Source organism: Nilaparvata lugens, chromosome 1 (assembly GCF_014356525.2).
Source record: "Nilaparvata lugens isolate BPH chromosome 1, ASM1435652v1, whole genome shotgun sequence".
NCBI classification, from domain to species: domain Eukaryota; kingdom Metazoa; phylum Arthropoda; class Insecta; order Hemiptera; family Delphacidae; genus Nilaparvata; species Nilaparvata lugens.
The window spans coordinates 40,245,946-40,272,825 of record NC_052504.1 but is presented as its reverse complement, the minus strand read 5'-3'; the positions used below and the strand labels follow the sequence as shown (position 1 = coordinate 40,272,825).

Genomic DNA, 26,880 nt, shown 5'->3' with positions numbered 1-26,880 from the left:
TACTCGTTGTGAAATGAGGTATTTAAACAGTGAAGATGTTTGTGAAAGATTTTGATTTCACCAGGTTGTATACATATAAGAGCCGTATAACTGTTCTCATAAAATCAAATTTTTCTCAAATTCAATAATATGAACCTAGCATGAAATTGATCAACTGACTTTGAAATTGATATTCACCAAACAAACATGAAGCGACATTAGATAATATGGATGTAAAGCGTTTTGGCAGTTATAAGCCTCCAATGTTGCGGATGCTCTTTAATAGAGCCATCATTTAATTGAACTTTTGATGGCGAACAAACGCTGTAATGGTACCTGACCATTAGGCCTAATAATATCCAGAACTATCGGGTATTTGGTTTGTGGCAGTTCATCGGAAAGTGAGCCGGCGCCCTCACTCGACTGTAGATGTGGATATAAAAGTCAATAAAAGGAGTATATTACTGACACGCGTGGACTTGCACAGATTGAGATTTTATTGGGAGTGTGTGTCGTTTGCCGTGTTTGGACGAGTGAAATTGAACAATCTTTGGGCTTTCAGAGCCGTTTTTGGCTGGCTCGATGGAAGGGATGGTAAGAGTGATTGTGAGGGGTGGAAGGGCGAATGAAACATGAGGGAAGGTAGGGAGGATGAGCAGTCACGTGATCATCTGTCGTATCTCCCGGCGCGATCCCGGGCCCCGCTCTGTCTGCCAGGGGGGATCGACCTCTTCGCCTTGGCCGCCTCCGCTAGTAGTACAGCCGCCGCCTCCGACTCGGACTTGTTGCCGCCTCCGCAGTCGTCGCTCCAGCCTGCTGCTGCCGCCTCCACAGCAACTCAAGACATGCCCAGGGTCAGCATCAACACGCCTTATTATTGCACATTAGTTTGCAAATTTTGTGAATTGTTTCCAAGCACATTGCACTTTGTGAGGCATTTGGTCTATTTAAAAAAAATCATATGATCTGTAAATTGACGTGTCACAACATGGTGAGCGAGATAGGCTCAAAATAATATAGTATCAAATGAACAGTGAGGCCAGTCCAATTCATATAGATGTCAGAAAAGGCTGTGCATCACATTTTTATGAACGTTTTACTGGTGGAACATTTCAAATTCTATCAAGTAATCAAAACAAATTATTTTTTTTGTTATTGCTATTAAGTGAGATATGAGTGCCTATGATAGAAATTACCTGAATAAATCACTTCAAATTTGCTGAAAACAGATGAATTCATGAAATAATGCATTCACGGTATTGTTGGTTGAATAGAGACATTTCTCTTCAAATGTAAACATTCAAGAAAGCTATTCAATTTTCAAGAATAACTAAATTTAAGTTATTTGAAGACATGTAGCCTAACCACTGTTCTAGCTCATAGCTCAGCTACTACATTGTAAAGCTCAAGTGGAATCGCCATCCATTGTTAGAGAACTCATTCTTTCTATGAGAGATCTTCTTCAAGGCATTATTCTATGATGAAATTCCAAAAGATTTTATGAGGATGGTAATCCCCACAGGCTATTATTTCACATTAATGGACTCCTGAATTTTCATGTAACAAGTACCTGTTATTATAGTTCCTAGCTGTGAAACTAAATTCTGAGTTGACAACTGGAATTTCTTCCACAACGTATGAGCTATTATAATAATATTGGAATTGTTATTGATGTATCGTATCGAAGAGACGTGCTGAGTTCAACCTTCAGTTCAGATTGTTCAGCTGAATTCATAAAAAATTATTAAATGACTAGCAGGGCACCCGTGCTTCGCTACGGGAATTGAATAATGAAATTATTCTTGTGAAACATTTATAATGTAAATCCTACCAAAATTGTTATAATTGTTATTGAGATTAGGCCACAACTTGGCATGAAAATTGTTGAGTCAAATCATTCGAATAATTAATAATTGATTCGTTGGAAGTGCTCTGTAGAATAGTAGTCCAATTGCAGCGAATTTTGTAGAATATTGGGCGGGGATTAAGAGTTGACCTCGACTTTATTCATTGGAAATTAATATTTCACGTTCACAGTTATCAAATTAGCAGTGATCATGTTATTTTTGTTTTCGCTTGATGCAATTGAAAATAAAATTCCAAATTAAGTTGATTCGGAATTTGATGACTCTGGTATCCATGACTTTTCGTTTCACTCATCCAAAAGTGTAAAAGCAGCCAATCCACTGATTCCTTCTTCCATGGAAGTCCATTCACACAGAAGAGCCCATTCATAATAGTTAGTATTACATTTATTGTGGCTGATTTGTCATGTCCTATACTTTACTATAATAAATATTAAAGTGGGGATCATTTTAATGTTAATTTGCATAAATCTGAATAGAGTTAATTCAATCACTTTGATTATTGACTACCATTATACGATTTCTTTCTTTGATCTTAGCTTCGAACCAAAAGCTTAGGAATGAAAATTTGGATGTAAACTAGCATGTAACTCAATTCAATTTCTATCTAAATTGACAACTTTAGTCAAAGTTGTCAATTCTCCAATTTTTTTATCGAAAGCTACCTTCTATTTTCTTTGATGAAACAATCAATGTTTGGGAATAATTGATTCATGGGAAAAGTGCCTTACTTCTATGGAAGATATTTTTACATTAGGAAAAGCAACAACAGTTACTTGGTTGTTTCAATAAATAACCCCTTTCTTTCGTCAAAGTTAGATTTTGGCCGAATTCGCTCATTATTTGAAAACAGATTCCACAACGGACACTTCTGACGTTTTGAAAATACCCTCCATATATCATACTGAATTATTAACATTTCATCGAAATTGTTTAAGCAGTTTTCGCGATCTGTCGGATATACAAACAAAATTAGTCTTGATAGAATAGGATCAATATTGATAGAAGCAAATCCCGTCATAAAAGTTTGTTTTATGAAAAAAATTATCTATACTCCCAGGAAGCGGCAGTGCCCAATCAATTTGTTCTCGAAAAATACATTTTAATTAGTTCTTCAACTTGGTGCCAACCTAATGAAGTCATCTCAACTTAATGCCAACCTGACAAAATTATTAATTTAGTTGCCAGTTAACAACTGTTTCGAATAGGTACTCTCTCTAGATTATAGTTGTATAGTAACATATGATATGGACATTTAAATTATAATTGAGAGATTGGAAGAAGAAGAATATACATGCTAAAAGATGAACTTTAAACCCAAAACCACCCTTAAGCTGCGTTTAAACAAAAGTTAATAACAAAATGTTAATAACTTATTCCTTATAGATTCTATTAGATTGAACATAACTTATCATACACATGATGAACTTAATTATGTGTTTGTCAAGTTCCGTTCAATCTAATAGAATATATAAGGATTGAGTTATTAATGAAAATTTCACCCCCTACATTGAAGTTGCTATAACAATGAAATAAAATCTTGGAATAGTAAAATAATACATCATTCCAGAGAGAATTCAATGTTCTACAAACCCCCGATAAGCATCAGTTTTTATGATGCATTGTTGGAGAGTTATAAGCCCTGAAAGTGGAAAACATTCGATGAAAACCTGTTATTTTAACAATTGCACACCAAGAGCGAATATCTCGGGAACCGTTGGGAATATCACAAAATTCCAATTCACAAGACGTGTAGAGAATTTATCAAGCTTCATTTTTGAATGGTCAGTTATGTCGGTTGAACGCATTGTTCTCAAGATATGAACGTGGAAGCAAAACGCTGAAAAATGCAACTTTTAAACCACCCTCATCCCCTTAGCACATGAGTTAGGAATGGGGACTTTTGATATGTTTTCCTCCTAACTAGCCTAACAGAGCTGCAAAGTCAAACTTTTTTTTAAAACATTCCCTAATAGAATTCCACACTCAACACTAAAGCCAACACAAAAGGTGTAGGGAAATTCGTAAAAGTGTGAAATCATACATCAAATTGAAGAGAATTCAATGCTCTATAAGTTCATAATCAACATGGATTTTTCCAATCTATTTTTAAAAAATATAAAAAATTTGGGGCAAACGTGGTTTTTGAAAAATGTCACACCTTCAAGAGCGGATATCTCGAAAACTGGAGGAGATATAAAAAAAGTTGTAGGATGAATATTGTAGGAAGCTATGTAAGCTTCAATTTGTTATATTGTGACATTCAAGTCCTTAGGATACTTAGTTCTTGAGTTTTATGCGAGAAGCCAAAAAATGATACCTTTAAATCACCCCCATCCCCTTAGCACAGGGGGTAGGGGTGGGGACTTTTGATATGTTTGTTTACCTCCTTACTACCCTAAACAGAAATGTAAGGTCAAAAATTGTCTTCCCAACTTTTCCCTCTATAACCTTTCCTTGACTGGACTATTATTGATTTGAATAGGAATATGTGCTCTGCTATACTATCGTATATAAAATGTAATATGAATAAGTGCTCTCAAACATTTTTACTTTGGGCTACACGGTAGGAGAATGATTGAGAGTAAAAACTGTGAGAACGGAAAACAATCGCTTTAAATACAGAATAGATGGCGGGAAGTTATAATAATAGTAAAACTGTTGGAACAACAAACTATTCTTCATTCAACTTTCTTTTAATTGAAAGTGAACTGAGAATAGTTGTTACAACTTTCTACTACCCTACCCATTCATTAGTGAAACTTGATGGAAGAGTTCGCTATTCGGCCATCAATCTGTTAAATTGAGCAATTCAAGTGGTTCCATAAATGAAGTTCAAAAGAAGTTGTGGCATAGGAGGAATACATAGTAAGAGAAATGAGTCTCATGAATTGTAATTATTTAGAAATAAACTTGCCACATAATCCAGTAATTACAGCTTGTTTACTTTTAAACGTGATGGCAAATAGCTAATTGAACAAACAAAAACGTATAAATATAGCTTGTAACTTATTTGAAAAAATTATTTAATCTTGAGAAACTTTTAGACATTTTAAGAAGTTATAGACCTGATATGCTAAGTGAAAACATACTAGAACAAATAAAAAGCTATTATTATTGAATAGTTGACGTTATTATTGTTAATCTCACGGGTGAGAAATCAGTAGTAATAAGATTTACAATTTGTAAGGTTCATTGAATCTAACGCAAAAAAATTAAACTAACGTTTATGCTAACTCAATTCATCATGAAAACCGCCCCGAGAATCATGATTATTGCCCACATTGCAGACATTACCGTAGTGTCATACTATTTGATTGGAATTTGAAGAAAATACTTGAATGGTAGGCCTACAGATGAGTGAAAATTTATAGACAGTATTATTATTTATTTTGCAGAAGAAAGAATCGTGATCTGTACAAGTATGATCACACTGATTTTTGGACGACAAAAATATTTCACGTTGATTCGAATTTGGAATTTTTTGGATAGTTTCTTTTTACTTTTTGATTTTGGACATTCAGAGTGATTATTTCTAGAGTTAAAAATTTGTTTTGGACTGTATATCTTTGAAAATGTTACACACAGTACATTCATAACCTGTTATTTCATTCATGAAATCATCATAAATGAAACACGCATGTATTATCATTCGTCCCCTCATCATCGCCTAGGCTAGAAATACTTCTAAAAAGTTGCCTTTGTGAATGAATAAGTTAATCAATTAAGAATGAAAGCTGCCACTTCCAATTATTCAACACTAGAAGCTCATGCTAAACTTTAATGGCGCATTATTCTATGGTCTTTGAGAGTAGTAGGTCTTTGTTGAGTCATAAGTACAGATATAATAATATCACTGTGACTCAAAAACTGTATTTCATATTGATAGGATAATTTCATTTCCAGATTCAAGTTTCACGAGAGCGAGAAAGAAGCAAAGATATCTAATGTTTTTGGAAGCATAATTACTTTTAATGTTGATCTTGAAATAAGTTTTGATGTTGGAATTTGTACTCGTTCATTATTTTCCAACAGCGATTATTGAATGTTGAGGTTGAACTTTCAAAAAGGTGGTGAAAGTCATGTGAATGTTGAGAGCTGAATTTGTCCAAGCAATGTCTGCATAGTTTCGGAGCCTTATAGAGAAAAAGTAGCGGATTTTGTGCTCACTTTGATAATATGCAGGTTTTGCGGAGCTTTAGTTGGTGGCACGCAAGTTGCCTAACTACCCCTGACTGGGGATCGCTTGCTGTTCCTGCCAAGGGTTGTAAACCACCCCTAACTGACTGTAGGCCATGAACAGGTGAGTTACGTTAATTGCAACCGGTAAAACACTCGGCCCCTATCAGTTGCTGTTCACTTGTTCAAATTCCCTGCAATAATTCGTTTCCGAACAAATAAAAACCATGACGACGACGCGATTCCTATAACATGTATCATTCATTATTTCACCCTCTCATTTTTACATTATTTGTCAGAATGAAGGATGATATCATATTCAATTATTTTTCCTAAACGAAGCAGTGCGCGTGAATGATTTCCTATACTCATGTATAGGGACTGTACACACTTTTTTTGAAGGTTTTTATCAGACTTTGGTTGATAGAAATAGAAAACTGAGATCTATAATATTGATGAAAAAAGAACTTGCAGTGATCTATGTCGCTGGGTAGTTATTGGATGGGTTAATCCAATTGAAACATTTGTCTATTATTGAGCAATCAATTGGATGGTGAGTTGATAATGACAAAAACATCAATAACCTAGAAACGTACATTATGGAAACATGTTTGTTTCATCAATGAGTGTTCCTTAGCTTTACTTAACTGAGAATCAGAATTGCATTTGTATTCATCGTAAGTGGGAATAATCAATTGTTTCAAAAAAAGACTACAAGCTGCAAGGACTCAAGGATTCAATTATTCAAGCAGAAAGTTATTTTTCAAAATATGATTTCATTAAAATTTTCATCAATCGTATTATTATCGTACTCATTCTTGATATTAAGAGATTACCGGTATACGAATAACATTTTTTTTTTGATCATTCAATGCAACTCTGCATAAATGTATCCACAGTATTATTATATTCTTGTATTATTTGTATTTGATTCTGGAGTTGCAGTTATAGTTATCTCTTCTCCTATTTTTCGATGCTATCATCATCACATACTAATCATAAAAATAATCGATTTATTTATTTTTCAAATCTAAATTCTTGATGAAACAAACCAATATGAATGATTCGAAATAAATTATATAAGAAGGGAGATTACTAGGGTTAGCCTTCTGCATACCAACACGATTTGCACGATTTGAAGCTGAATAATGATGATGTGATCATCTTTTGAATATTCTCAGCTTATTTTTTGTGTAGCTACATCTACTACGGAAGAGGCTTGTAAAATGATTACAGTGTGATTTGTAATGAGGCAGGACGATTTGGTATCCTGCTCCCACCAACAATTAACCCTTTATTACTTTGTGAAAGTTATTCAGCCAGTCACAATCAGTTCGATCAACGTTTCTAGTGCACTTTTAAAAGTATGAGTTTTGTGAAACGATGTATATACAAATCTAATGCATTGCTTTTAGCCCAAAGTTGCTGTTCCAGTCTTGCATATTCTCACGCAGGTCCTGAAAGACATCAGACATGCTTTGGTTGGAAGGGTAGGCTTTGCAGAAGGGGAAGGGTTGAAGAAGTAAGTCCAGAGTCGTGTTATAGGCAACAAAACTATTATTCTTGCCGCTGGTAATAGTAATATTAATGTCACGCAAGTCGGTCGTTGTCTCCGTACCTGCTTCAATTCCCGTCTGATCAACTGAAAACTTCAATTCCCGACCCACGAATTCTTGTGCTCTCTTCATTATTTTCTATATTGAGCCTAAGGTTATGTCTTCTCCTTATTATTTGGGTATAAATATCCCTTGTCTATCCGGATATATATTATCGTCACGTCACTATATTGTGCCATATAGTCTATACGCGCATTAATGGCAAGTTATTATATGAAATTATATTCCTACAAGATTTCTTAATAGCTATTCTGATTCAAGTGAAGATGAAAGGAAAGTTTCATATGTTATGGCTAGTATTGAATGGGATGCAAGAGCGTAAATCGAACTATGAATAGTGTTCCAATATAGAGTAGAACAAGATCATCTTAAGGAACATCAAATGACGGAATAGTATTCTATTAGTTCCAATTACAGACTGTTCAATTAAAAATGAGAACAATGTTTTTCCATGTAATAACAAGAATTCGAGTAGTGCTCCAATATAGAATTGAGCAAGGTCGTTTTTTTGCGGGAGAAGGGAAATATGAGAACCCTTCAACCCAGATGAGGATGGAAAATTCTCGAAGTTTATCCAAACAATCTTTATATTGCAGTATCTCAGTGATATCAGTGATATGTGATATGTATCTCAGTTATATGTGGGTGGTTACTCTGCAACGCAGGTTAAACTCCTCTGTGATACTTGCCCACCAACTTGGCAGTATAGCGTTGGATAGAAGATCGTGCCCCCACCTCTCATGGTAGATATGCGCATGCAGGTGACCATTTGGAGGTGTTGTGGGTTAAAATGTGACTTCGCAGCAAAACTGACAGTATCTCAGTGATCAATATCCAATATCCTCTCTCTATGAAACGTTAGAGGGGTCAATACATTTTAAGCTGAAGTAAGAATCAAATAATTTTCGACTAGAATGATAATTCAATGTTTCTAATTCAGTCATCAAATATAAAATGTGGTTCTCATTTGAAGTTGTCACCAAAATTTGTGTTTTTACACCAGAAATTGATTCATTCAATTAGAAATAATATAATATTATAGAGGAAAGAATTGTCTTACACATGTACGGGATAGGAAATACACGAATGACGCATATCACTTCTGAATTACTGAACTGATAAACTTGAAATTCTGCATAACGATTCTGAATTTACCGAGAATGGACATAGACTTATTTTCATTTTAATTATTAAAACATAGACTTATTTTTCATTTTAATCATCAATTAATTTCAATTTAATAATTAAAGCAAAATTATTCGACTTGGAGCTTATTTGGTAGCGAGGTAGCGAAATTGATGTTTAAATGTTTAAATTTTAAATGTTTAATGTTTAAATGTTTAATGTTTAAATGTTTAAATGTTTAAATGTTAAATGTTTAAATGTTAAATGTTTAAATGTTTAAATGTTAAATGTTAAAATGTATAAATGTTTAAATGTTAAATGTTTAAATGTTTAAATGTTTAAATGTTTAAATGTTTAATGTTTAAATGTTTAAATGTTTAAATGTTTAAATGTTTAAATGTTTAAATGTTTAAATGTTTAAATGTTTAAATGTTTAAATGTTTAAATGTTTAAATGTTTAAATGTTTAAATGTTTAAATGTTTAAATGTTTAAATGTTTAAATGTTTAAATGTTTAAATGTTTAAATGTTTAAATGTTTAAATGTTTAAATGTTTAAATGTTTAAATGTTTAAATGTTTAAATGTTTAAATGTTTAAATGTTAAATGTTTAAATGTTAAATGTTAAATGTTAAATGTTTAAATGTTTAAATGTTTAAATGTTTAATGTTTAAATGTTAATGTTTAAATGTTAAATGTTTAAATGTTTAAATGTTTAAATGTTTAAATGTTTAAATGTTTAAATGTTTAAATGTTTAAATGTTTAAATGTTTAAATGTTTAAATGTTTAAATGTTTAAATGTTTAAATGTTTAAATGTTTAAATGTTTAAATGTTTAAATGTTTAAATGTTTAAATGTTTAAATGTTTAAATGTTTAATGTTTAAATGTTTAAATGTTTAAATGTTTAAATGTTTAAATGTTTAAATGTTTAAATGTTTAAATGTTTAAATGTTTAAATGTTTAAATGTTTAAATGTTTGAATGCTTAAATGTTTAAATGTTTTTATGTTGCGCATTTACGGCGAAACGCGGTATATACAAGGTTTTTGGAAATTTTGCATTCCAAGGATAATATAAAAAGAAAAAGGAGCCCCCTTCATACGCCAATATTAGAGTAAAAATCAGACTATAGAATTATTCATCATAAATCAGCTCTTTAGTGGACTATAATACTACCCGTTCAAAAACATCGAACATCTTGTAAATATATCTTTCCATCAACGTTAGTTGTAGACAGTTGACTATAATACTACCCGTTCAAAAACATCTAACATCTTGAAAATGTATCTTTCCATCAACGTTTTGTAGACAGTTGCAGCCAGACCTGATAACAGCGCTCACACTCACATTCCGGGACGACACGTCACGGTACGATAGGACAGAAAACTCTATGTTTATTTAGGATTTTCTCTACACATCTTAAATTGATAAATTATTTAATAATTTTCGAGAAAACATATAACAGGTCAATGTAACTTACTGAGCGCGAGGTCTACTGTTCACAGAACTACTAGTATTAAGAATCTATATGCAAGATGTAAAGTTAATCAATCCAGTAGTTTAGTTTAGACGTGATGATGCGTCAAACATAATTTCCCTATCCCGTACGTGTATGAGCCAATTCTTCCCCTTATTATATATAGTATTCTTCAACTTGGTGCTAACCTTATAAAGTTACAGAACTCAAACGTCCTCAACTTAATGCCAGCCTGACATAATTGGACTGGTTATCAATTTAGTGCCAATTTTAAACATCTGTTTCAAAGAGATATTAACATATGGTATGTATTCATGTATCATGCAAAGACCTTAATGAGTACCTCTTCAAGGTATTTTTTGGTGTCATTAATGAAATTTGAACATTACTTTTGAAAAATCTAGAATAAAAATTGAAATTTGGGCTTCGAGGTGCATGAGATTGATATTTCTAGAATATATGTTCAAAACTTGGAGATCTAAATCATTCCCGTTTTCCGGTATGCAATCCTCAAATTGGCATGTTTTGAAGCGAACAAACACAACCCTACTCTCTTTTATCATATTATAAGAAGACTAGCTTACCCGGCGAACTTCGTACCGCCAAAAAGTCAATGTATCTCATGTCACACTTGACTTTATTTAGTGAATCATGAAATTTATCTGACAATCAATATTTTTATTTACATCTCAATACGAACTTCCTATGTGCTTAAAACTACCGTTTCAATACCAGTAAAAAATTTTATCACAGAGTGACGTGTTTATTACAGCTGTTAAGTTCATATGCCAAATCATATTATCACAACATGATCTTCAATCATGATGATCTTCCCGTTCTACGTTAGCCGCTCGGCCGACAATTTCGAAAACATAGGTCTGTAAAATGGATTAATATATAATTATTATAAGCCCCCCTATTAAAATTTCTGATCAGAAACCAACCCCAATATTCACACAACATATTCTCAAAGTTTCATGCCGTTCTGTCAAGTAGTTTTCGAGTCTATAGGGAACAAACAAACTAACACACTAACAAACATTCATTTTTATATATAGAGAAGAAGATAGAAGAAGAAGATTATCCTCCTATGACAGGTTTTTATTGTAACCAATATAGATGAAATCCCACTTTAATGACAACACTAGGTTGACAATGTCCATGATTAATTAGGGGCTCCATGGTTTGTTAGGAAATGAGAATATCAATATGATATTTTACGACTTCCAAGGCCAAATTCTTCCATGAAGATGATTGATTGAAACATCTTCACATAAAAGTATCATTCTCCTCTAATAAAAAATTATATTGGGGCCATTTTGATTTTAGCAGGCAAGAGGCGTTTGATAAGTCTGGGTGAGTGGGCGAACTTTTACTATCACTATTATTGCTCAATAATACCAATAATTAAGAATGCATCAATGTTTGTCAATACACGCCGATCAACACGTATCTATTAATTTTCTCTGAACATCGATCACGTGTTACTTGTCAAATTTTGATTGATACCTCTTTCCAATTTTGACAATGACTTGTCACAATGATGTAAGAATGTGTTATTTTTCCTCTGTACTGGGAATACTCTTTCGACAATGATGGTCAAATCATATCGAATAATCATCTTCAAGAGTAATTGCTTGGTTGAAAAAATATTATTTTCTAGGTATTTCTAGGCCTATAAACTTCTAACCCAGTGTTGAATTGAGATTGAAAAAAAAACTTGTAGGAGCTTTTTTGTGCAAACTCTTCTCATCTTCTCTGTACTAGAATTTTGCATGAAAAGTTAGTTTTGTGATGTACCTACTTACAAGTGGTGAGTGAAACTAGGGAAGAAAAACTATTGTGAATATCATGATTCGAGGCTTTTTCCTTGTTGCGTTTGCGTTTGATAGTTTTTCATTGAGTTATTGCAAGCTTGTTTGAAACTCCAACCTACTTGTTAACCCGACTAGACCATCCTGTTATTTCAAACAAGTTACAAAAGAGCTTGTAGCTCGACTAATAAATTCAAATTTCAATATCATACAACATAGAGGTATCATACAATACAGAGGTATTAGCGGTCGCTATGCATACAATCATTATAAAATAGTAGGCATGGTATTGTGAATTATAAGGTTTCCTCTTTTTCAGATACTCATATGCCATTTCGAAAATCTGGTGAATAACTAGCCTAATGATATTGAATTATTTATAGAGTATATCACTGGTATTACAATAGAAATCATCATATTTTCAGGAACTAGATGCAATTCAAGAAAGTCTATTTAATTCCAATCTATTCTATTCTAAAAGTAAAACATATGAAAAACAAAGAGCTACCTAGTGTGGTACTAAATCAAACAGACATCGAGAATCATACACAAAATTTCAGTTTCTGACACCTATAACTGAATTATGTCTCAATCTATTGAGAGAGATCTTTGGAAAGAAAACAGAAACATTTTCTTCCAAAATTTAGTGTAAAGTTATGAGTCATTGCAAACGGTAATAGAATAAGCAGAACGCAAAACAAAAATAGTTCAATCAATTTTATTGTTTAAACCGAAAACAATAATCAGTGTTAATCAATCAAGAGATCAAAGTGTCCAGAATCGGGGTGACCGCGGAACAAAAGCAGCAAACTGTTGTTATTGGTGGTGACACTGCCGACAACATTCGGCCTCGTCTGAAGGTCTTGGGCGTTGAAAATGAGCACTTGCACGTTGAAGATTTTGGAGACGGCTAGCGCCTCCTGCATGCCAGCGTACTGGCCGTCTCTGGACATGGTTTCCGAGTACTCCTCGGGTGACGTGATACTCACGCCGTAGGACACGTCTCCCGTCACGAACTCGTTGAACTCAGTCCAGTGACTCGTCACGTAGGCCACCACTTTGCGTCGAATGTCGCCGTGCATTCTCTCATGACCATAGAAATGAAACGAGACCGCCCTGAAGAAACAGTTGCCATCGCCGGTGATTCGTATCACTTTGTAATTCATGCTCTTCCTTTGGGAGTCTATTATGCAGTTTCTCCCCATTGCAATCGGATAGTTGTTTTCTTCATGAATTCATGGAGCCAACCATTTTCCTAGTCGTGATGTGTTTTTTTCATTATATATTGATTGATTTTCAATGACTTGCTGATGATTTTTCTATCCACATTCCATTGACCCATGATGAGCTTGTGTTTTTCATCGAAATTATTATTTACAAACTGTCAGAACTACTTGTTCCGCTGGGATGTTTTTTTGTTCCTTTGTCACATGTGTGATTCAAATACGATAATCTTGTTGATTTTGTTGTGATTACATGAACTGGTTCATATTCTATAATATTATACTAAGTGAAACTGTATAATGTTTATTTGCTTTGTAGATTTGAGTAGAATAAGTAAATGAAAGTTTTTTGATAAAACCATAAAAATGATTAGATGAATAGTTGTGCCATTGTGATGTGTGAGTGTGGTAGTAAAAAATATTGTAACCTAGTTTCACGAGTCTCTATGGAAACGTACCTACTAAATATTATACTGAGACGATATCATCAATACTGATGATTCCCAGTTCATCTCGAATGCTGATATCTCTCTTGAATCGAATCAACAAGATGAATTTGAAATGATTTTTTAGAAAATGTGTTGTGTGAAATCATTTTTAATGGACTGGTATAACTGAATAGCTTCAGTTTATATTAGGAAACTGATTGAAATGTAAACTTTCAAATACAGAACATCCATAATTGCACAGCAATACATTTTCATGAGTGCAGTCACTCATCAAAACTATTTTTGATAGTTTATCAGAACACATAAAAAACATCAATGGACTGAAAACTCATGATTGCTGTATTTTACATAATAGTTCACATTCAAAATACGGTATAATATAAATATAAAAAATATTTTTCCCAGCTTGACAATGTTATTGGAACATTCTCCTTTAATCTCCAACTAGATAACTCACCAATACTTCAATAATTATATCATCCAAAGAATTATGGAGAAAAACAATTTTACCAATGGGAAAAATTAGTAGTTATAGAGTTGAGAGTCTCACAAAAAATTAGGATTACAAAAAATATATAAATTCATGCCAAACAGTAATACAAAACAAGAAATATAACTCATGACATTTCCACACAATAACAATTCCACGAACAACCAGCCCTTTGCGTAGTCAGGATCCAAGCGTTGGTTTCTTAGTGAAGAGATTGACGCCGGCCAACTGCGGCATGTGCAGTTTGGGGTCGAAGGGCGCAGTTGGCTGGCTGGGCGGCTGGATGCCGGGTCTGACGTCGGGCCGATGTATGATGGTGTGCGCATGCGCGTTCTTCGCCATCCTGGACAGCATGTTGCTGATGTAGTCACAGGTGGAGTGCTTGCCGCCGATGTCCGGCGTGTGGATGCGATCCTCGTTGATGGTCTCGAACACCGCCTGTTTGATCCACACCGCGTAGTCGTTCAGGCCGAAGAACTCCAGAAGGCGCACGCCGCACATTATCATACTGGTCGGATTGACAATGCCCTTGCCGGCGATGATGTGGTAGATCTTGCGCGAACCCGGGTCGAACACAGCATACCGCTTGCCGTAGCACGATCTGGCTATCATGCCTCTTGATCCTGCAACATAATACTGCAAAAATGAATATTCCCTTGCTGAGATTGATTCCCGCTGAAGATCTGATGAGTCAAATAAGTCTCAATTCGGACTAAGGATATTTTGATGAATAAGTTCAAGTCTTGATTTGGAGATATATTTTTCTCTAAATCTTCAGGAGAATAAGCTTTTACAATATTTCAAGAATAATAGCTTGCATGGTACGTCCTTTTTTTAGTCAAATTATGCGAAGCATAATGATAAATATTACTGTGGTATGAGGAGAGAGTAAATTGAATGCTACTTTCTAGCAATCTGTCGGTATAAGATGCGATAATGGAGCAGGTGATGTCAGATTATTCAATTACCAACCATCTAGATGCAAGATCTTGAAGAGAAGAAGATTCTAAACTCTAAAGGTAAAATCGCGATTAAGTTCTTAGTCATTTCCACTTTGAGTATGAATAATAATTATTTTTACGAATTGTCAATTCAAAAGCTCTCACCTACAAGCCCTGTCAAAACAGAGCCAAAGAACTCGCCGCAAACACTCTCCGCCACAATCACTCCGAGGCTTTGAGGCTTGGAAATGATGCGTTGGCTTATGACTGACGTGGTGACAATCTCCAGATTGATTTCGGGATAGCCTTTGGCAACGCCCATCACAGTTTCAGTGAAAAGCTCCCCTGTCACTGCTCGGTACATTGGGTCACGCAGCAGAATTACTTGGTTCAGCCCTTTCGAGATTGCAAACTTGAAAGCGTAGCTAGAAAAAGAGAGCAATATTTTTTTCATTCAATCATTAAATTCTGCAATAAGCTACTCTATAAATGAGTGTTTGAGCCAATTATATGATGATATAATAGAGTAAAGATAATATTGTGGAAATATAACTGATTATGATAATAAAATCACTCATTTTTATCACAATAAAAAAATAAGTTTTCAGATGATCATCTATATCTATAAAAGTGAAATGGCACTCACTCACTGACTGACTCACTCACTCACTCGCAGAAATAAAAATCTACCGGACCAAAAACGTTCAAATTTGGTAGGTGTATGGCCCTTTAGAGGCGCACTAAGAACGGATTTGGAAAAATTTCCAAAGATATGCCCAAAATCTGCGTTTTTTAGCGTTTTCTCAGCTTTATCGAGAACAAATGAACAGAAAATGTTCAAATTTAGTACAGAAGCTCAGCTAGGGTGTAATCATGTTGTGTAAGAAGGAATTTGAAATAACGCCAAAGATACGCCCAAAATATGCGTTTCTCCAGCGTTTTTTTGCGCTTTCTCAGCTTTATCGAGAACAAATGAACAGAAAATGTTCTAATTTACTACAGAAGCTCAGCTGGGGTGTAATAATGTTGTGTTAGAACAGGTAGTTTAAGAACAGTTATAGAGGTTTTCTAGGTAGGGAAATGAACACAATAAAACAATGCTCGATTATGTTTACAACTGAAAACCGTCAACAAATATGAATGAAAGTTTATAACAGGCAGAAAAAATAAAACGAAATAGTCTGTTGTCGAATCGCTCGTACCCCGTCCCACACCGGGCCAAGAGCGACTACTACAGGATGCAATGCTTACAAAAATTACAGAGCAGCCTGCCGAATTTTACAAAACCATTTCGGCCTGTATCAAAATTAACTCGTCAACAAAGCTCAGTTTCCCTTTCCAGAAAAGTGAACAGAAAAACTAATATTAAGAAATATATTACAATAGAGAAAAACAATTTTCAAATAGGATATAGATCATTTAATTATTATCATTAATTACTGCAATCTTTTATTTCTATTTTCTTTAGTCTACTGTAAGACAGAGATAATTAGAATCAAAGAATACACGTGATCCAATATTGGAATTTAATTTTTCAAGTAGGAATAAATTTTCAAAAAGTCTAGTTTGAGAAGTAGGTTTCACAAGTTAGTTTGAAATTCTTCTGTCAAAAGCAAGGATGTTTCAGTGATTTACGGGTTCTAAGATTGTGATTAAGAAACTGAATTAGTGTTAGAATTTAAATGATGATTAGAGAGAAGTTATCATTGAATAAGAAATGAATTAAATCTAATTTACCAGCCAAAACGTTATGAAGTAAGTTTTTAGGTTATTAAGCTACAACGTTAGTACATTCATTTTCAACACGATAGAGCAAAAACAGTATTATCTTATCTGAGGCAGGCAGGCAGCTACGAAACAACCGGTCATCTCCACGGCTCGAGCCGATTTATTGTTTCATAATAAATGAAGAGGAATGAATGGGATTATCCCTACAGTGAACAGAGCGTTTAAATATTTTAACCCTCGTCAGTGCTCTTTATCGATAATTTTCCATCTCTTTTCTTATTTCTGAATCATGACTATAGTCGCAGCGGCTGTAGTTAAGGCTACCATGAGCATGTCTTGCCACCCAACTACAAATCAGTATGGAATACATTATTATTTCCAGTATAAAATAGATTATAATTATACAGAGTGAATGGAGCCACATGATTGGTAGTCGGTTGACCTACCAAGTTTGAAGTCTGCCAATGGCCGAGACAAGAAACGACTGCAGTGATCAGAGCGTTCAAATTGTTTAAACTTCAGTATTCTTCATATATATATATATATATATATATATATATATATATATATATATATATATATATATATATATATATATATTATATAGCACGAAATGGCACTCACTCACTGACTGACTGACTGACTGACTGACTGACTGACTGACTTACTCACTCACTCGCAGAACTAAAAATCTACCGGTCCAAAAACGTTCAAATTTGGTAGGTATGTTCAGTTGGCCCTTTAGAGGCGCACTATGAAATCTTTTGGCGATATTTTAACTCTAAGGATGGTTTTTAAGGGTTTAAAGTTCGTCTTTTAGCATGTATATTCTTCTTATTCCAATATCTTAAAATTATAATTATAATTACCATATGTTAATATAGAACTATAATCTAGAGAGAGTACCTCTTCGAAACAGTTGTTCTGGTAACTAAATTAAAAATTTGTCAGGTTGGCATTAAGTTGAGTTGACTTTGTTAGGTTGGCACCAAGTTGAAGATTGAAATCAACGATCCTCCTTGATTGAAATGCATTTATCCAGGACCTCCTAAATACCAATTTATCCAGTACCTCCTGAATACCTATTTAGGAGGTCTTGATTTATCGCGGAAGAATTGATTGGGTACTGCTACTTCAATCAGAGCTATTCCTGTGAATATTATATTACTAGCCGTCAGGCTCGCTTCGCTCGCCATATCCGTTTAGCCGGACGTTTAGTTTGGACCCCCGACTGGATCGGCAGGTGTGTTCAGTTGGCCCTTTAGAGGCGCAATAAGAACGGATTTGGAAAAATTTCCAAAGATACGCCCAAAATTAGCATTTTCTCAGCTTTTCACCTTTTTCTCAGCCTCACCTTCTTCAATGGAAATATATTAAAAAAATTCAGTACACAGGTTTAGCTGAGGTGGAAGAATTTTGTTCGCCAAAGATACGCCCAAAATATGCGTTTCTCCAGCGTTTTTTTGCGCTTTCTCAGCTTTATCGAGAACAAATAAACAGAAAATGTTCAAATTTACTACAGGAGCTCAGCTGAGGTGAAATAATGTTGTGTTAGAAGGAACTTGAAATAACGCCAAAGATACGCCCAAAATCTGCGTTTTCTAGCGTTTTCTCAGCTTTATCGAGAACAAATGAACAGAAAATGTTCAAATTTACTACAGAAGCTCAGCTGGGGTGTAATAATGTTGTGTTAGAAGGAATTTGAAATAACGCCAAAGATACGCCCAAAATCTGCGTTTTCTAGCGTTTTCTCAGCTTTATCGAGAACAAATGAACAGAAAATGTTCAAATTTACTACAGGAGCTCAGCTGAGGTGAAATAATGTTGTGTTAGAAGGAATTTGAAATAACGCCAAAGATACGCCCAAAATCTGCGTTTTCTAGCGTTTTCTCAGCTTTATCGAGAACAAATGAACAGAAAATGTTCAAATTTACTACAGAAGCTCAGCTGGGGTGTAATAATGTTGTGTTAGAAGGAATTTGAAATAACGCCAAAGATACGCCCAAAATCTGCGTTTTTCCAGCGTTTTTTTGCGCTTTCTCAGCTTTATCGAGAACAAATGAACAGAAAATGTTCAAATTTACTACAGAAGCTCAGCTGGGGTGTAATAATGTTGTGTTAGAAGGAATTTGAAATAACGCCAAAGATACGCCCAAAATTTGCGTTTTTCCAGCGTTTTTTTGCGCTTTCTCAGCTTTATCGAGAACAAATAAACAGAAAATGTTCAAATTTACTACAGGAGTTCAGCTGAGGTGAAATAATGTTGTGTTAGAAGGAATTTGAAATAACGCCAAAGATACGCCCAAAATATGCGTTTCTCCAGCGTTTTTTTGCGCTTTCTCAGCTTTATCGAGAACAAATGAACAGAAAATGTTCAAATTTACTACAGGAGTTCAGCTGAGGTGAAATAATGTTGTGTTAGAAGGAATTTGAAATAACGCCAAAGATACGCCCAAAATCTGCGTTTTTCCAGCGTTTTTTTGCGCTTTCTCAGCTTTATCGAGAACAAATAAACAGAAAATGTTCAAATTTACTACAGAAGCTCAGCTGGGGTGTAATAATGTTGTGTTAGAAGGAATTTGAAATAACGCCAAAGATACGCCCAAAATCTGCGTTTTCTAGCGTTTTCTCAGCTTTATCGAGAACAAATGAACAGAAAATGTTCAAATTTACTACAGGAGCTCAGCTGAGGTGAAATAATGTTGTGTTAGAAGGAACTTGAAATAACGCCAAAGATACGCCCAAAATCTGCGTTTTCTAGCGTTTTCTCAGCTTTATCGAGAACAAATAAACAGAAAATGTTCAAATTTACTACAGGAGCTCAGCTGAGGTGAAATAATGTTGTGTTAGAAGGAACTTGAAATAACGCCAAAGATACGCCCAAAATCTGCGTTTTCTAGCGTTTTCTCAGCTTTATCGAGAACAAATGAACAGAAAATGTTCAAATTTACTACAGGAGTTCAGCTGAGGTGAAATAATGTTGTGTTAGAAGGAACTTGAAATAACGCCAAAGATACGCCCAAAATCTGCGTTTTCTAGCGTTTTCTCAGCTTTATCGAGAACAAATAAACAGAAAATGTTCAAATTTACTACAGAAGCTCAGCTGGGGTGTAATAATGTTGTGCTAGAAGGAATTTGAAATAACGCCCAAAATTAGCGTTTTTCCAGCGTTTTTTTGCGCTTTCTCAGCTTTATCGAGAACAAATAAACAGAAAATGTTCAAATTTACTACAGGAGTTCAGCTGAGGTGAAATAATGTTGTGTTAGAAGGAATTTGAAATAACGCCAAAGATACGCCCAAAATCTGCGTTTTCTAGCGTTTTCTCAGCTTTATCGAGAACAAATGAACAGAAAATGTTCAAATTTACTACAGGAGCTCAGCTGAGGTGAAATAATGTTGTGTTAGAAGGAATTTGAAATAACGCCAAAGATACGCCCAAAATCTGCGTTTTCTAGCGTTTTCTCAGCTTTATCGAGAACAAATGAACAGAAAATGTTCAAATTTACTACAGGAGCTCAGCTGAGGTGAAATAATGTTGTGTTAGAAGGAACTTGAAATAACGCCAAAGATACGCCCAAAATATGCGTTTCTCCAGCGTTTTTTTGCGCTTTCTCAGCTTTATCGAGAACAAATGAACAGAAAATGTTCAAATTTACTACAGGAGTTCAGCTGAGGTGAAACACGCCATTTTTCTCTCTAAATATTTTTTGTCATGTATTAGTTTATTGGTTCCTCATCAAAGAATCTGACTCCACAGTTTCTAATATTTCATGTGTTTGGTTCTATCAATTCTCAAACATTTTTCACCGTATGGAAAAAATGAATTTGCTGGAAAGTACTCTTTCTCATTAATTAACTTTTTCTGTTTATCGAGTAGTCTGCTAATCAAAAGAGCTCTGGTGGAGTGCAGAGCTCTTTTACAGTTTCATGGGATACAGCCTAATCTATATCTATATATATATTATATAGCACGAAATGGCACTCACTCACTGACTGACTGACTGACTTACTCACTCACTCGCAGAACTAAAAATCTACCGGTCCAAAAACGTTCAAATTTGGTAGGTATGTTCAGTTGGCCCTTTAGAGGCGCACTATGAAATCTTTTGGCGATATTTTAACTCTAAGGATGGTTTTTAAGGGTTTAAAGTTCGTCTTTTAGCATGTATATTCTTCTTATTCCAATATCTTAAAATTATAATTATAATTACCATATGTTAATATAGAACTATAATCTAGAGAGAGTACCTCTTCGAAACAGTTGTTCTGGTAACTAAATTAAAAATTTGTCAGGTTGGCATTAAGTTGAGTTGACTTTGTTAGGTTGGCACCAAGTTGAAGATTGAAATCAACGATCCTCCTTGATTGAAATGCATTTATCCAGGACCTCCTAAATACCAATTTATCCAGTACCTCCTGAATACCTATTTAGGAGGTCTTGATTTATCGCGGAAGAATTGATTGGGTACTGCTACTTCAATCAGAGCTATTCCTGTGAATATTATATTACTAGCCGTCAGGCTCGCTTCGCTCGCCATATCCGTTTAGCCGGACGTTTAGTTTGGACCCCCGACTGGATCGGCAGGTGTGTTCAGTTGGCCCTTTAGAGGCGCAATAAGAACGGATTTGGAAAAATTTCCAAAGATACGCCCAAAATCTGCGTTTTCTAGCGTTTTCTCAGCTTTATCGAGAACAAATAAACAGAAAATGTTCAAATTTACTACAGGAGCTCAGCTGAGGTGAAATAATGTTGTGTTAGAAGGAACTTGAAATAACGCCAAAGATACGCCCAAAATATGCGTTTCTCCAGCGTTTTTTTGCGCTTTCTCAGCTTTATCGAGAACAAATGAACAGAAAATGTTCAAATTTACTACAGAAGCTCAGCTGGGGTGTAATAATGTTGTGTTAGAAGGAATTTGAAATAACGCCAAAGATACGCCCAAAATTAGCATTTTCTCAGCTTTTCACCTTTTTCTCAGCCTCACCTTCTTCAATGGAAATATATTAAAAAAATTCAGTACACAGGTTTAGCTGAGGTGGAAGAATTTTGTTCGCCAAAGATACGCCGATATAGTAACAGGTGTTTTTCGAGATCAAATTGACATAATACATTCAAATTCGGTACAGAGGTTCCGCTGAGGTCTACATGCAGGCGAGCGAAGCGAGCCCGCTGATCTCATTTTTGGACAATCCAGTCAGGGGTCCAGAATTCGGTACAGAGGTTCCGCTGACGTCTACATGCAGGCGAGCGAAGCGAGCCCGCTGATCTCATTTTCGGACGATCCAGTCGGGGGTTCAGGGGGCGGAGCCCCCTGGCTAGACGGATATGGCGAGCGAAACGAGCCTGACGGCTAGTATAAATCATATTTTCCAAATCAATAGCATATAAATACCGATATCTGATTCTATCTGGAGTCTCCACCTTCATTAAAATTTAATAAATTGTATTTTACCAGATGACTGAGCGCTGGATGAGACTTGAAATGCATCACTTCAACATACAAATCCAATGTCGATCTCAACCTTAGATTTCTACTTCGAATGTGAGATGTCGAAGGCTCATTATCATCTTTCACTTGTGGCTCTATGTAACCTGTCATCAGAATAAACAATATTAAGGTTAATTTTTTTAGATTACAGAATGCTATGTCATAGATTCTTACATCGTCTTCCAATTACTTAAAGATACATACAAATTCACATAGCATTATTGCGGGAGTCATTCTAAGAAAGCGCATCTTAATCATAGTAGTTAAGCCCAACATCTAGCATTTTTTTATAGATCTACAGATTCATGAAAGCAAGCGTTGATTGAAGAGATGCGCCATACGGCATACCCTATATTAAACGCCTTTATACATCATCTCTAATGCTCTACCAGTAGAAAGAGCTCGCTCATGTTTAATCCAATCAAAATTATTGGATACCTTATTAATTATTTTTTTATTAGTGTAGCCGAAGAAAGTGTTTCTTCAGCTGCTACGCAGCAACATGAGTTGAGATTGAAATTACGGGAACTTGTAGAAATTTTAACTGTCTAAACATTTCTACTTCATTGCGCCAAATCATAGTGTGCCGCAAAATAAGTGTTATTGTTGCGGTTTCGTATTTCGAAACTCATCTCTTTTTCTCTCAAGTTCTAACTTTTTAATTAATAAATATAGAAAGATTATTTCGGATTTACATCCAACACCTTCAAATACTACATGCTTGAGTCAGATTTCCAAAAATACCCAAAAAATAAGGGAGTTTTGGTCACTTTCATATATTTTTATGGTGCTCGTTCAAGGTCCAATATTGCTCTACGGTGCTGAGACATGGAAGTTGGATGGAAGGGAGGAAGGGAAGTTGATTGTATTTAAGAACAAGGTCCTAAGAAAAATCTATGGACCTATGAATGATGGAGGAGAGTGAAGGAAGAGACACAACAGAGAACTTCGAGACCTTTATAGGGAGCCAGATGTAGTATGCGAGTTCAAGAGTGTAGAAGGATCAGATGGGCTGCGCATGTTTTGAGAAGGAAAGAGTTCAGCAATCTCAATCAAGTGTTGAAAAGAAATCCAGAAGACCGAGAGGAAGACCACGACGGAAATGGTGGGGTCAAGTGAAGGCCGATAAGGAGAGAATTGGATCAACCGAGGAGGACGCGGATAATCGAGAGAGATGGAGGGGCTTTGTTGGTGCGGCTAAATATCTACTTTGATATGTATGGCCATGGCAGTGAGTAAGTAAGTCGTTTAAGGTCACCTCCAATGTGAATTGTCATCTACGATGACACTTCACGCACTTTCATGCACTTTGCGCCGGAATGGAAAAATATACGAAAAGTTGTAAAAGTCGCTCAATGAGCTTTTACAGCTCATCGTTGTTGTTATGGTATTGCAAATTACGTATTCAATATAGAGTTCAATAAATTATCCAATATACTACTCCATGATATTCAGCAAATGCTACAGAACATATTATTTCAACTATGATTATATGTGACCCATTCATCCATCACCTTTAATAGCAGCTCCACAATGTCGAATAGATCTGAGCATTTGCTTGTAATCTTCCTCATCAGATTTGGCAGAGATCTCAATTCTGTCAAACTGAATTGGAATATTTGCGGAGTAGAACAATGATGATAGGGCATCTGCTAATTCTCTACCAATTCCTGCTCCAGGAACCAGAGTTACCTGTGAAATCAATCTTACCATTACTGTCACGCATATCTTATTCTAGTCCTCCTGAATCTATAGCCTTTGACTTTTTCAACTGTTGCCAGAGTTTCATTTCTTGCCAATTTCTACTTTCATGAAGTATGATGTGTTTGATTGCTGCACAATAAGTTTCATTATGTATTTTTTATCACACTTTCAATTCTCAAATACGAAGACTTCAATTGCATAACATACACACCTTTCTAAATATTTTCAATACCACTATCAAATTTTCTCATTAACAGATAACACTTCAATCAGGTATTCCTACTTTTCTTTTCCACCAGCTCAATCTCTTTCCCAGGTCTTTTTTATTAAGCTTCATTTGTCCAGATTGACTTTATAGTTTGTGTAAAATAAGTTGAGACTTGGCCCTCGTCCATCCGTAGAAATTACAGGGTTGCTACATCCAATTCTGATGTTGAATTGGAAATTGGAAAACAAATTTTCGCGATGTTTCCAATTTTATCATAAAAGTTAAATTTTCTTTTAATCCTTCAATCCTGGATCTTTTCTAGCATTACTAGGATATCGCGGATGATATTCTACATAAAATTCTGATGTTGAATTGGAAATTTGACAAAGTTGCAATTTTACACGAATTGGCAACCCTGTAATTTCTACGGATGGAGGGTCAAGTCTCAACTTATTTTACACAAGCTATAGCTCAATCCATTCCGTCATTGATTGCTTTCTTGAGACGAGTAAAATTTTAAAATTTTGAAACACCAATGTACTTTTACAAAACATTCATAAATCGATCATTTCCCCCTATATTAATGTGTTGCCAATCCAATACCACACTCATACATAAATACTCTCTAATTCGCACATTTACATAGTACTTGCATGGAAGGAGGTTGCACACAGGATTTGCACACTTACTAGGTTTCTGTATTTTCATTCCATGTTTATATTAAATCAAATAAAATGTGTAACTCAACATTGAAATCAGACGTATATTCTAGTAGGGTACATTGAATGGAAATTTTGAGTCGCTTATATCGACTAATTTCTCAAATAATTTCATGATAATTTACTGAACTACGGTAAATTAATGTAGACAACTAGGGTATACCAACAATAACTATGAAAGTAGGCCTATCATAAACTATCTTATAAAGATAAGTTCAAACTCTACAAGGTTGATAAAATTCATCCCCATTAAAATAAAATTTAATAATCTGAATAATGTAGTTTGGGAAAATAATGTAGGAGTACTTACAAAATATTTTCCTCCATACTTGGATCTTGGTTCCGATCCTGCAACAGTGTTTCTGAAATAGGGATTGTATATAACTTCTTTAGGAACAGGAAATGTTCCAAGTGTTGATGAAAGCAAAAAATTCGGTCTTTCAAGATTTTGTAAGAGATTCCTTTTCGACAAATGTGCAAGATATTTCAAATAATTCGTCATATCTATCAAATTTGATCATTTGCCATCAAATAGCAGACTACTTGGAAACATCTGAATCAAACATTAAACATCATAATTATTCAGTGACTACGCAAGTTGTGTGCTCAACACATGTAATGACTTCAACAAGAATAGGCATACTGTATTGCATCAAAGTAAGTTTAAATTATGTAATTTAATTGGTTTACAGGAGAACATAGGTGTATGTTCAGTTGGAGAGGGGGACCATGGGTCCTCCTTTGTGCTTAAAAAGGGCAATTTGGGAAATAAATTCCGAACACGCTAAATTTTTCATTTCATATAAACCTGATACCAGAATTATGATGTCATATTGACTGTTTATTCTTATTTAAAATAATAAATTATATTTTATACGTCAAGAAATCATATTTTTCAGTGAATGAATAATAAATTTCCATAATTGAGATTAAATAACCTGTTAATTCATTGAATTCCTTCATTGTAAAAACGATCTGGCAACTTTGCGGAGGTAGAGAAGGATAGCGCTATCTGCTTTGTCGAGTGATAGATAAGGATAGCAACATCTATGTTAATCAAATAGTCCACTGCCATTATAACGTGGACCTCACTAAACAATATTTTAAGTGAAGAAATTGGCTTATATATGAATGGGATAGGAAATACACGATTAGAGCATTTTCACTAATGAACTAATGAACTTGCAAGTTTACATAAAGATTATGAATTTACCGAGGATGTTTACAGGATGATTATTATTATTGCTATCAATCAATTATTAATTCTTATTTGATAATCAAAACAAATTTATCCAATAATATTATTTGTGATTGAAATTTTACGCAACAATAAAAGCCCAATCAAACAAAGATTTCTTCAAATGACTCCGTAGCATATAATTGGTAGAACGTGCAGCTATTGAATCAAAAGTTGCTTGGTTCGAGACCAGTCAATTTTTTTCTGGTGGGAATTTTTTACTCTAATGAAAAATAACGTATTTAAATTCTGACTTCAAGAATCCTGTCCATGTTTTCAATGAAGGATCCAAAAAGGATTTGTTTTTTAAGTAACACGTTCTACTGCCGGTATCAATCCAACAGTCTGCTTATATCCTGAACAGTGGTGCATTGCAGTGAGTGAGTAAATTAAATGTACAGTTAGAGCAGAGAAGAGCAGAGAACAGCTGTTAGTTACCACGAAACTTGTTATAATAGGCAGAATCGTTATTATTCGAGCGCAATAATGTTATCTTTCGCACTACACACAAGTTAACAGTCAGCAGGGTGTCTGTTGTTATCCAGCCCAGTGGCGTTCCCAGCTCACGTTTATCGACTGAGCTCATGAAAACAGAAAACCATTGCGCTCACATTGCCAAGGTTTCATAATCATAAAC

General features: G+C 34.7%; 3 protein-coding genes across 3 annotated transcripts in view; 1 reads left to right on the top strand and 2 right to left on the bottom strand.

Moving 5' to 3' along the window:
* The first annotated feature begins 592 nt into the window (after nucleotides 1-592).
* LOC111059311 (rootletin) overlaps nucleotides 593-26,880 on the top strand; it is a 119,215-nt gene continuing 92,927 nt past the window's right edge. The window contains 1 exon segment of the mRNA XM_039433782.1: nucleotides 593-833. Within this exon segment, the coding sequence (XP_039289716.1) occupies nucleotides 612-833 (222 nt within the window). The 5' untranslated portion in view covers nucleotides 593-611.
* LOC111052134 (isocitrate dehydrogenase [NAD] subunit 1, mitochondrial) lies at nucleotides 14,047-17,047 on the bottom strand. The gene is made up of 3 exons (XM_022338765.2): nucleotides 16,895-17,047; nucleotides 15,323-15,582; nucleotides 14,047-14,839 (listed from the first exon to the last, which is right to left on the bottom strand). Exons 2-3 carry the CDS (start codon nucleotides 15,519-15,521, stop codon nucleotides 14,397-14,399), a joined length of 642 nt encoding a protein of 213 aa, XP_022194457.1. The 5' UTR covers nucleotides 15,522-15,582; nucleotides 16,895-17,047; the 3' UTR covers nucleotides 14,047-14,396.
* Nucleotides 22,227-25,611, bottom strand: LOC111063061 (isocitrate dehydrogenase [NAD] subunit gamma, mitochondrial-like). The gene is made up of 3 exons (XM_022350747.2): nucleotides 25,317-25,611; nucleotides 23,890-24,067; nucleotides 22,227-22,479 (listed from the first exon to the last, which is right to left on the bottom strand). Exons 1-3 carry the CDS (start codon nucleotides 25,506-25,508, stop codon nucleotides 22,292-22,294), a joined length of 558 nt encoding a protein of 185 aa, XP_022206439.2. The 5' UTR covers nucleotides 25,509-25,611; the 3' UTR covers nucleotides 22,227-22,291.